At 42.2% G+C, this 12,046-nt stretch overlaps 1 protein-coding gene across 2 annotated transcripts in view; it reads right to left on the bottom strand.

Moving 5' to 3' along the window:
* LOC126215095 (tetraspanin-31) overlaps positions 1 to 12,046 on the bottom strand; it is a 59,286-nt gene that overhangs the window by 12,398 nt on the left and 34,842 nt on the right. The window contains exons 4-6 of one of the 2 annotated variants that reach the window (XM_049941744.1): positions 7,998 to 8,093; positions 7,243 to 7,356; positions 622 to 727 (exon numbers count right to left, since the gene is read on the bottom strand). In XM_049941744.1, the coding sequence (XP_049797701.1) occupies positions 653 to 727; positions 7,243 to 7,356; positions 7,998 to 8,093 (285 nt within the window). In that variant the 3' untranslated portion in view covers positions 622 to 652. The remainder of the gene's footprint in view (positions 1 to 621; positions 728 to 7,242; positions 7,357 to 7,997; positions 8,094 to 12,046) is intronic. The other variant, XM_049941743.1, reaches the window with a different exon arrangement.

Raw genomic sequence — 12,046 nt, forward strand, 5'->3', positions numbered from 1 at the left:
AATTTTGTTCTTAGTAGCAAAATAACTCAAAATAAATAAATGCATTTTCTCCTTCGCTGTCAGTGCAATACCAAGGTAAAAACTTTTCCATTTTGCTGTTTTCTTCTTCCATTTCATACTTATGCCCCCCCCCCCCCCCCTTCCGATATCAGTTTTAACCAGTCAAACAACAGTGGAGCATCAACTATTGTCTATTGTTATAGAACAGCTTTATTCTAAGGTGCAATTTCAGACAACCTTTACTGCTATTATTAAAGCCTAAAATTCAGTCTTTGAAATTACTGACTGTTAAATTCTCCCCATCTCGTCCTCCTCCACTTACAATTCCGTTCCCAATCTGTTCTTTCCTTATGTAGGTCGTCTCCTGCCTTCTGCATGTCACAGACTTTCAAATAATTATAAATTCAGTATGTTATCATCACTCCAGAGGCCACACGAAGGAATTCCAGTTCCTGAACACTAGTGGACTGTGCTTGATCGTTCCTGAGAGAAAGTCTACTGCTGGCACACAACATTGTGAATGCTAACCTCTGGGACTGCCAAGACAGAGACAGATGAGTTTTGATATGTGGAAGACCTTAGCTTAGCTTAGCTTAGCTTAGCTTAGTAGTTAGTTCTCACCCGGCAACCAGCAGCACATTACTCTAGTGGGTTAGAGGAAAGCACTAGGGTTAGCTCGTGGGTCTTTCTGGTTCCTGTAGCGAACCGTCAACCAGACGCCAAGAAACTGCAAGAGAAACCACAACCGTTATTACGTGCAACTGAGCTCGTGTGCAAATACCTCGAGACTGAACACTTCCCGTGTCTGCGTGACACAGGAAGTACGAAAACACTGACATTTAAGGACTTTGCGTGCACATGCCACAATTTTAGATTAATAACAATTTACACTGAAGCATACAAATATTGAAGAGGAAATGAAAATAGCTTAACTGTTTTCACTATTGCCAAATACAAACAGATAAAATACTTGCCTGTTTAGAGTTTTGACAGCAGTTCTACTCTCAAAAAAATAAATAAATAAATGACAGCTTCCAAACTCGAGTCTCACTTTTTCCAGAAAACAGGACAGGATTAAAGTTGACTGGAACTTTTTATTGGCTCAGGAAGGACAGGGCAGACACCGCGAGGGCAAGACAGGTAACAGAATGGGAACACATTTTAGGCCATAACTTCTCATTGGTTTGTCTGAAATTCTGTACAAAATACTCCCTCTGTCAACCTCAGCCCTACACCCACATAATGATATGTATCATATGGCTTTTTGACAAACACAAAAAATATGTTGAATGTATAGAATAATATGTATAACACAAAAACTTGCAAACCTCTAGGCTATTGGTGTAATTATCAACTCTGATAGTCGCCAGCTGGAAGTCTTAAGGTCTACCATTGTACAATCTTGTGGGGGCATTCTTCTGTGATGTGTCTGATGGTCTGTGGTTCCCAACAATTGCCAAGTGGAGATAGTCGCTTAGTCCATTTGCGTAAAAAATAAGCACATCTGCCATATTTGGTTCTAATTCTTTTTAGCACAGACCACATTCTGCATCGCAGGTCAGATCCATTTTTTTTTTTTTTTTTTGGGACCGGGGGGGGGGGGGGGGGATCTATGGCACATTACTATTTTGCTTGAGTCCATGCATTAGTAAGGTTGGACTATTTTCCACAGCAACTCTTGACCCTTTAGTTGTTGGTCGTCTAGAGCAGAGTAAGTTAAGGTCTGCAACATTCATATCATGATGGACTAGTAGATTTTTAAAATAAATGGTCTTTTTGTACTCGTCTGTGAGAGCATTTATGCGTCATCATTGAGGGGGTGGAATGCAGCTCAGTGCCAGTAGCCACTGCATACGAGGAGGAGGAGATTAGTGTTTAACGTCCCGTCGACAACGAGGTCATTAGAGACGGAGCGCTAGCTCGGGTTAGGGAAGGACGGGGAAGGAAATTGGCCGTGCCCTTTCAAAGGAACCATCCCGGCATTTGCCGGAAAGGATTTAGGGAAATCACGGAAAACCTAAATCGGGATGGCCGGAGACGGGATCGAACCGTCGTCCTCCCGAATGAGAGTCCAGTGTGCTAACGACTGCACCACCTCGCTCGGTCACATACGGCACGATTCAACAATACCTCTGATCATTCTCACTGCCGAAGAACACAGGGTAAGTGCCGGTGCTTCCCAGGTTGTACTCCACAGATTTTGGATGATGTCATTTCTCATAATCAATATTTCAGATATTTTTGTTACATGCTCCCAGAAAGATATAGTTCTATCAAGGATTACCACGAGGTACTTTGATGTTTTTCCTACGAACGTGGTCTGAAAAGTTCTCAGAATCACTACAAGAGGTCAACGCTAGCATAACAAGTTGTTCACGTGATATTCATTGGACTGTTGCCTGTAAACACATGCCACACGAGTGCTCTTTGAAGAGAGCTGTGGCAGTGATTTGGCTCGTGTTGTTCCCGTGTAGCGATTTGCGAAGATGGAGAGGGGGAGGGGGGGGGGGGAAATTGGTGATTAAGTACTTCTTAAAGAAACGTATGAAAGCAAAGGATGTCCATGCCGATTTACAAAATACACTTCATGTTCAACTGTTGCAAAGTGGACAAATGAATTTAAATTTGGTCTGGAGAACTTAGATGATGATCAGTGCAGTGGTCAACCAAGATGTGTCACTACTCCAGAAACCATTGAAAAAGTGCACAAAATGGTCACGAAGGATCGCCAATTGAAAATTCATTAAACTGCTCACGCTTGCCAGATATCATCTGAAAGGATACATCACATTTTAATTCAAGAACTAGAAACGAAAAAGTTATCTGCAAGTTGGGTGCCGCGACACGACAATGCTTGCCCGCACATACGTGCCATTGCTGTGGCAAAATTACACGAACTAAGGTATGAACTGTTGCCACACCCACCTTATTCACCTGATATGGCTCCATCTGACTTCCATGTCTTCCCAAAGCTGAAAATTTTCCTTGGTGGATGAAGAACTGATAGCTGGAGTTGACAACTATTTTGCAGGGCTGGAGGGTACTCATTATCGAGATGGGTTCGAGGCACTGGAACATCATTGGACCGAGTGCATTAATCTACAAGGAGACTACATTGAAAAATAAAAACAGTTTCAGTGATGTAAGTACTTTTTTTCTATTCTGTTCTGAGAGCTTTTCAAACAACCCTCATAAGTGCAGCATATTCACAAACCGTATGTCGAGATTTCTTCTGGCCAGTTTCATATTTAATTGTAAGCAGGAAACCTCCATTTTGGTGATGTTTGGTTGGAGTCTTCATTTACGAAAGCACTTTCCAACTACATCTAGGTCTGCCATTAAGATTTCTTCCGATTGTTCAACTGAGCTACACCTCGTTACAAGTACGCAGTTGTCAGCATAACTAAACTCCCTGGATTTTGTTTCTAGAATGTCTGCAGTATACAGGTTTAAGATAAGTGGTACAAAGACTGATCCCTTTGGTACACCACTTTTAATTTTTTTTGAGAGCTGATGATGTATCCCACGACTACTCTGAACACTTGGTTGTTACCATACTGTCAATTAGTCGAGTGGTTGGTTTGCAAGAAATTTTATGATGAAGCTCGTATATTATGTCTTTCCTCCACTTTGCATTGTAGGCTACTTATAGTTCAGTGAATGTAGCTGCAGTTTAACGTTTACTTTGTAATCCTATCTTAATGCTACCATTTTCTTTAGCTTCAGCTGTTAGAGTTCAGAATTCTTATTTCACATCGTTTGTGTGCACTTTGTCTCTCACTGCTCTGACTTCGCCACTAGATGTCGAGCAACAGCATTTGGATTAATTGTTCTCTTACTACTTTGTGTGGGGGACCCACATCTTTGTTTCCTTAACGATGTCCATATCTGCTACTCAGTGTCTGAAAATTCAGGCTTTCTACTGTTTCTGTCCACAGATGGAATATTTTTAAGTTCCACAGCTTTTGGTTAAATCAATAAAGTCGTAAGAATTTTCTGTGGTCTCATATTGTCATTGAAGGCTTTAAAATTTAGTTCACTGTCATACTGGTTAATAGTTAGCAAGAAGCTACTGCTATCCTCTATCGTAAAGGTTTCTTTGGCAACATTTCTGGCAGCAATCAGCTAAAATACATGTGCAGCTGCCTGAAGACACTGCAAACATTTGGATGTTACTGAAAAAGTGGCTAACACTCACAACCTTTTCCGTGGGAGGGAAAAAAAAAAAAAAAAAAAACACAATCTGACATGAGAAAAAGTGAAGTATATACATAAATACACAACAGACTGCAGAAGCAGTTTTGACAGGTACACACACACACACACACACACACACACACACACACACACACACACACACACAAATCCCATAGAGGGGTCTCTTTGATGTGGAAAGATGTAGAAGATGTAAATTTGTAAAAGAATTAGGTTTTGGTGTTATGCTCTGTCAGGTTTGTACCACTGCTTTGACCCCTGTCTGTTCTAATGTTAATCCCCTGACATCTTTATAACAGCTGTTTTTGGTCTTAGTATTATATTCACACTATTCCATGTTTCATAAGAAAAGGTCAATAATGATAGCAAAAGGGGGCACTAATGAAGCTGTTGAAACTTTTTACAAGTGCCTCTGCAAGTTGTTCTACAATAAACACCTTCAACCCCTCAAACCTACCAACCAATTCTTAGCACACTCTGAACATACTATTCGATTGAATTTCCACCAAAATATGATAAACTCATTAGTGAATGGGAAAATATACAGAATACAGCAGTTTCCTCATTTTTAAATTACCTGTAGCAGTGATTGTGCATACTCCAAAATGTGGGTGCTTTATTAATTCTAGACAGTGGTTTCTGTAATGACTTGTACATCCTTGGTAAAGTAGACTACTTTCACATCTTTTGGTCTTCTATGAGACGTACTGACCGGTATGTACTGAAGCTTGTTCAGATTTAATACCCATTTGCCTTGAACCACCAGATGAGCCAATGAACAGAGAACGACGTTGCCACATCTCCACTGCAGTGCAGAGCATGGACGAGTGTCTTTAGTTTTAGAAACATTCAGTCATAAATAAAGTAATAGAACAAAAGCAATGTCTTGATAGCAGACATTCTTTTATAGAAAGTTTGGAAAAAGCTTTCTTTATACCAATTGCTTCATATTCTATTAATTAATTAAACCAAACAAGCAATAAGACTCCTAATTCAGGCGATAGCAAGGAAAGGTGTTTGTATCACTCTCACGAACCGCTTTTTCGCAATAAAAAACAGCGGTAATTGTTTATTTCCTATTGTACTTCGACGAAGCGTGAGTAATTCATAGTCATACCAACAGTGTTTGTCAGTATTTTGCGTGACGTGTTATAGTCCTCGTAGCGTTATATTGTCAGACGAGGTGCGTTAGCGTAGCGGTTAAAGTGTTGGATTGCTACGCGAAAGGTTACGAGTTCAAACCTTGTGCATTGCTAAATATTTTCATTATTTAAAAACAATATCGAAGTGCCTTACTTCACGAATTATATTCGTTTGAACGCAATTTTTTGAAATTTCTAGTGCTTTGTCTCTTCATTAACCCTTTCGCTGCTGCAGACACGTGCTCGCCGCATTCTGCACTGTGCGCGATTTTGTCATCACTGTACTGCTCGCCTGTGCAGACACACGGTGTTCCCACTGCTTTGACACACTTATCATTCGATTTCACAAAAACTATTTGGCCCAAAAATTTGATTTTTACACGTCTTCTTGACTGATACCTTCCCCCCATAAATGACTTGATTTTGTTTCGATGTTCAACACAGTTATTATGCAGCATTAAATGTAGTAAACCATTGCATTAAATTTTGAAGATTTTGCAGAGGTAGAAGTCCATAGCGTATACTTTCCGTATGGTCGATTTTAGTTGCCACAGTGTTGAGAATGAAATGTGGACAAGATACCTAAATTTCATATAAAATTTACTGTATAACAATATCTCATTTAATTTAAGTACAACATAGGTGTCGTATGTAATATTGAGAAATATTCGTCTTTCCCGACTGTAATACAAGTATTATTTACACCGGACGCGTTTGGCTTTATTTTAAAGCACTTAAATCAAGGAAAGGTATGGCACATACAATGGTACTCATGTTCTCTTTCTTGTTTTTGTTCCACAGCCGCAGTTTTACCAATGGTACTGAAATATATTCCTCTTCTGCAACTGTAATAAGGGGCTTATTTAGACCAGACGCGTTTCTCTCTTTTGAAGCATCTTCAGTGGACAGTATTTTGTCTCCTCCATTGCAAAGTCACCTTTTGTAGTTTTGTGCTGCGGTAACACAATATTCAACGTTTGTGTTGGCAGATCAGTGTTTTAGCAAATAAATGATGTTTGTGTGTGCCACACACAAAAATTATATTTGACATAGTTCAGAGCACTTCACTGATAGACGGTATATTCAAGTCCTAATGTTTTTGTAAGTCCACAGTTTTGTTTAATGTATTTTGTCTACTTCCTTTTGATTGATTGAAGTGCTTTAAAATAAAGCCAAACGTGCTCAGTGTAAATAAAACTTTTGTTACAGTCGCGAAAGACAGAATATTTCTCAATATTACATACGACACCTATGTCGTATTTAAATGAGCTACTGTTATACAGTAAATTTTATATGAAATTTAGGTATCTTGTCCACATTTCATTCTCAACATTGTGGCAACTAAAATCGACCATACGGAAAGTATACTCTATGGACTTTTACTTCTGCAAACTCTTCAAAATTTCGTGCAACGGTTTACCATATTTAATGCTGCATAATAACTGCGTTGAACATCGAAACAAAATTAAGTCATTTATGGGGGGGAAGGTATAAGTCAAGAAGATGTGTAAAAATCTAATTTTTGGGCCAAATAGTTTTTGTGGAATCGATTGATAAGAGTGTTAAAGCAGTCGGAACACGATGTGTCTGCACAGGCGAGCAGTGCAGTGACAAAATCGCGCACAGCGCGGAATGCAGGGAGCACGTCTTTGTAGCAGCGAAAGGGTTAATGCGGCCGTGGTGGCTTTACTTCATGAAATGCGCGCTCCCCCCTAAACGTAAGCTTGCGAACTATGCTATACTATGGCGCTGCTTCTATTGGCGCGTGCGTCGTGTGCAACTGGCAACGCAGCAATCTCCCGCGTCTGGGCGGGCATGCGCGAGCCGCCAAGATAAAAGAATTGAACTATAGTGCGATGTCACACCTCTGGATCGTCACGCCTACCTCTGTGAAGCTGAAGAACAAGCCTATCCCTCCGGACAGCTTGAAGGCATAGTCGATCGTGTTCTGCAGGGCCTCGCCACACTTCGAGCACTTCTGTGTGTTGCACAAGTCTGGCTGCAGGAAACAAATTACAATATCAACAGGTTTTTCACACTTTTACTACAGAAACATTTCACTCTGTAGAAACACACTCAAGATTAGTTAACACTGTATAATCAAAAATTTTCTTATTTTGCTATTTCCACAAGAGCACAACATACCATTAGAGATCACACACTGCATAAATTCCATAATAAAATAAATTAATTGAAACTCGCAATATTAATAATAAAATATCAAAATACTTAGAAAGGATAAAAGCACAAAACATGTTTGGAAATAATTACAGACTTGCTAATCTGAAATTCTCTGCCAGAACTTCCAGCTGAGACTGGGAAGATAAGCAAAAAATTAATAGGCATTTGGCTGGCAACCTCACGAGTCATAATACAAATCACGGACAGAGAAGATCTCCAAACAAACTGGGTGCACTCTTACATAGCTCGTGGCGCACACCTGTCTGTTTCGTGTGTTCGCAAGTTGTTTGGAGATGAGGGCTGTCCACTACTCGAGAGGAGACCGGTGCGAGCCATACGCAACCAAAGCTACCCGACCTTATCGAGATGCACGAACTGCTTATTTGTCAACTCTCTGCAGATCCTTTATGTCGAACCAGGCACGTTTGCACAAAGATATATATGTGTATATGTACTCACACAAAAAGTAGTATTATCTTCCTTATCGAACCCACAGCATTTAAACACTGTCTCCAAATCCATCTGTGTTGTCGTGTTTTCAATTTTGTTCCATCCCTGAAAAGACAAAATCAAAAAGAAAATGTGTAAGCATTGCAGTACAACCATCATCTGACTGGTTTTACAATGATACATTCAAAGAAGAAATTCACACGCCAAATGAAATCCATTCACTGAGTAAGTAGGTACAAGGAAATATTTTTGCAGTTTAGTTGGTTGGTTGGTTTAAAAGAGAGGGGGTGGGGGGTGGAGAGGGGGGGGGGGGGTGAGGCCAAACTGCTAGCTTGTCGGTCCCTCGTTCCCATTAAAATAATTAGTTCACACATTTGTACGCAGAACTAAAGATCGGCGGCTTGTACTTTCTCCAGTAAAGCTAGTCTTCTCAAGCAACAGATTCAAAATAGCCATTGAGCCAAAATACATATGATATAATGATTGCTAGGTTCATTAATAAACACTTTATGTACGTTTTTACTTCAATTCACTGTTCGATGGAAATTTTGCATATTATCCACAGTGGTCTAAGACACGGGGCAACGTAACTGAGGAAGTACGGTTACAGTTTAACATCCCATCAACACTGTGCCCATCAAAGATAGACAATGTTGGGGTTTAACGGGAACAACCGATGGTGTCATCAGTCCTTCCATCCCGAAAATGCCGTGCTCTCAAAGTTCCACTGCACTTTGCGATAACTGGGAGAACTGGAGGCCACTTTGCAACCAGTTCAAATGCTGTGGACACTAAAAGACAAAGTAATCTTTTGCTTCCAATCCAGCAACTCTCTGAAGACCTGGAACTAGATGGAATGTGCTCTACAGCCAGGAAATTATTCCATAATTTTAATCTTTCCAAAGTGTGAGTAGAGCCCTGGGACCTTCCCCATTATTACAGAAAAACCCAAGCTTTGACTTCGTGATGATGGATTTGGTCCACTCAACAGCCAGTCATCAATGCCCCTACTTTGTGTCAGCATGCAAATGTTGCAGCGGTGGGTCTGAGAGAACAGTAATCCGTCCACAAATTGAAAAAACTGCCTTTGTGACAAACAAAATTATGACACTTAAAATTGGTAAAAATTCTACAACTGCCTGGTTAGTCTATCCACTCAGAGCTCATTAACCATCTCTCCCCAACACTTATAGGATGAGACCCAACATAGTTAGAATATTTTGTCATACATTACACAGTCATCAGCAAGAATAGTGGACAGAATTCCAGGCAATATGACAGCATGTAAACCACTATTACAGTATTTAAAACACTGTACTGAGAGTGGTAAACTACAAACTTCATACACTGGTAATCTTCCTGCTGGCGGGGAAAATTTTACATCAGTGGACAGTGTTATTCTCAGTCCTGATAGCAGTATTTCCTTCCATCGGTGTCATCAGCACGAGGTCTGCCATTCAACTAACAGTAGTATTTATAACTGACAATAAAAATCCCTTTCACAAAGGAAACTGAGGACTAGTTCAACTATCCGTGAATCGTCTGCTAATATTAAAGGCGAGGAATCTGTAAGGGCCAAAAGAAGGGGACATTCCAATATGTGGGATACTGTCAGTCTGGTTCCACAGCCACACTGTGAGAGTGGCTCGTTACGCAAGAGAAAACGATGTGCAGATGGCACAAGACAGTGGACTCCTTCCTAGAGCTGCAGAAGGAAGAGCACCAAACTGCAGTAGTCTCCTCGATTGTGCAAAGTTTATTACTGAGAGTAGTAGCACATCAGGTGTCATTCCACTTTTGGAAAACGAGAGACTCGACGGTTATCTGCATATCTGCACGTGGAATCGTTAAAGGGAATTGACAGTAAGTATCTGCCTCTCTAATCAAATGGTCACCCAGTTCATTCCCTGGGCTGCCCACACGACTTGGGACTCAGAGAAAGACAACAGAGCACACGGCACGGCCAATGGCAGACAGAAGGTCCCGGATAGCAGAGACCAAAGTGTGATGAGAGTAGCATCAGTCTATATCCTGTAGCCTGCTCAGTGAGTCAGGATGTATTAAAACACTGTGGAGACACTCTCGAGTAACAAAATGGAGGGGGGAGGGCTGTTAATGGCTAACAGCTCTGCTGTGAACGCACTACACGATCCTGGCAGTAAACGGTGTTTCGTGCCAGTACGAGACGTGAAAGCATATCCCGCCTTATCTATCATTCTAGAATCGTCAGTGATCAGTGTAGATGTCGGCACCTCGTAACTCTTCAAGAACGGAACGTACGAGACACCGGAATATCATTGGGGCGGCAGAGACCTCAGGACCCTGGAACAGACCTGTCCTAATCCAAGGTCCGGGCATCGTCCAGGGGGGGAGGGCAGGGATGGGGAGAGGGTGGGTCGGGTGGTAAGGGTCGAGAGAAGAAATATACGTGGCACTTTCCAGCGAGTGGAGACGGAGTTCCCGACAGAGAAAAGTGCGACGCATTCCGATCGGCCCGGTATCGGGAGGGAAACGTCCCTCGTTCGCAAAGAGGACGAGGTACCCGGGATAGTCGGAGAATGGTCAAATGGAGATGCCGTAAGAAACCGGTAGTTGGGTCCATTGTATTTGTAGAGGGGGAATCCCAGCTTCCGTGGGGAGACGGTCGACGGGACTAGTGTGAAAGGCACCGATTGCCAGAGGCACCCCATTAGGGTCAAGTAGTTTCAGAATGGAAGGAACCTCTGAGCCACAAACCTGACACCAATAATCTTATCCGGACAACACCAGAGCGCTATAAATATGGAGAAGAGTAGCACGGTCTGCACCCCGAGATGTGTCAGCCGGGAGGCAGAGAGCATTAATCTGCTGCATTTAGAGCTCAGGGTGTGTTGTTGGTCGACGCCAAAAATGCATAACCCGCGTTTTGGAGGGAGGAAACGAAGTCGTGGCAGAGGGCCGATGCAGAGGTCAACCGGATGGCGCTTCGGAGCTGACGTTCAGCAGATGCCACCGAGTGGGAGCTGCACCGGATACAAAAATCGTCAACGTACAATGCTGGGATAACCGGAGGCCAAACAGGGGTTACGAGCCTGTCGACGGTGACGAAGGGTACGACACTTGACACAGAACCCTGTGGGATCCCGTTCTCCTGGATCCGACGGGTGGAGAATGAAGTGCCAACTCTAACCTGGTAGAGCCAGTGGGTTAAAACGTCACAGATAAAAATTGAAAGGGGGCTGCAAAAGCCCCAGTCGTGGAGGATACTTAAAATGTGATGGCACTAAGTGGTATCATATGCCGTATGTACGAGGGCGGTTCAGAAAGTAACCTCCGATTGGTCACAGTGCGGGTTGTGGGGGGAGTAGCGACGCCATCTGTGCGTTCACGCACTCAACAGGTCAGTCGGCATCAAGCCGTGGTCGAGTGAACATCGTACCTGCGCTAGTTTAGTTTTTGTGGCAGTTTGAAACGTGTGCTGCAATAGAAAACCCCGCCAAATGTGAAGTGCGTGCTGTCATAAGGTTTTTTACAGCCAAAGGATATTCTGCAGCAGCTATTCATCGTGAGCTTTGTGCCGTGTACGGACCAAGAGTAATGACTGAAGGAGTTGTCCATGAATGGGTACGTTTATTTAAAAGTGGACGAGAAAACGTTCATGATGAAGAGAGGAGTGGTAGACCATCATTGGTGACTGACGAACTCGTTCAGACAGTTGATGCAAAAGTTCGTGAAAATCGACGTTTCTCAATATCGGAGTTGTCTACTGGTTTTCCACAGATTTCTAAGACTCTCTTGTACGAGATAGTGACAGCAAGATTGGGTTACCGTAAGTTCTGTGCACGATGGGTGCCCAAAATTCTTACCGACCACCACAAAACTCAAAGAATGGCCTCTGCATTAGACTTTCTGTCACGTTATGAGGACGAAGGAGAACCATTGTTAAACAGAATCGTGACCGGTGACGAAACCTGGATTAAGTACGTGAACCCTGAGACAAAAGAACAATCAAAGATGTGGGCACATTCAAATTCGCCTACCAAACCAAGAAAAGCCTCGCAAGATTTTTCTGCCAGAAA

The sequence above is a fragment of the Schistocerca nitens genome, chromosome 12 (assembly GCF_023898315.1).
Source record: "Schistocerca nitens isolate TAMUIC-IGC-003100 chromosome 12, iqSchNite1.1, whole genome shotgun sequence".
Classification (NCBI taxonomy): Eukaryota; Metazoa; Arthropoda; class Insecta; order Orthoptera; family Acrididae; genus Schistocerca; species Schistocerca nitens.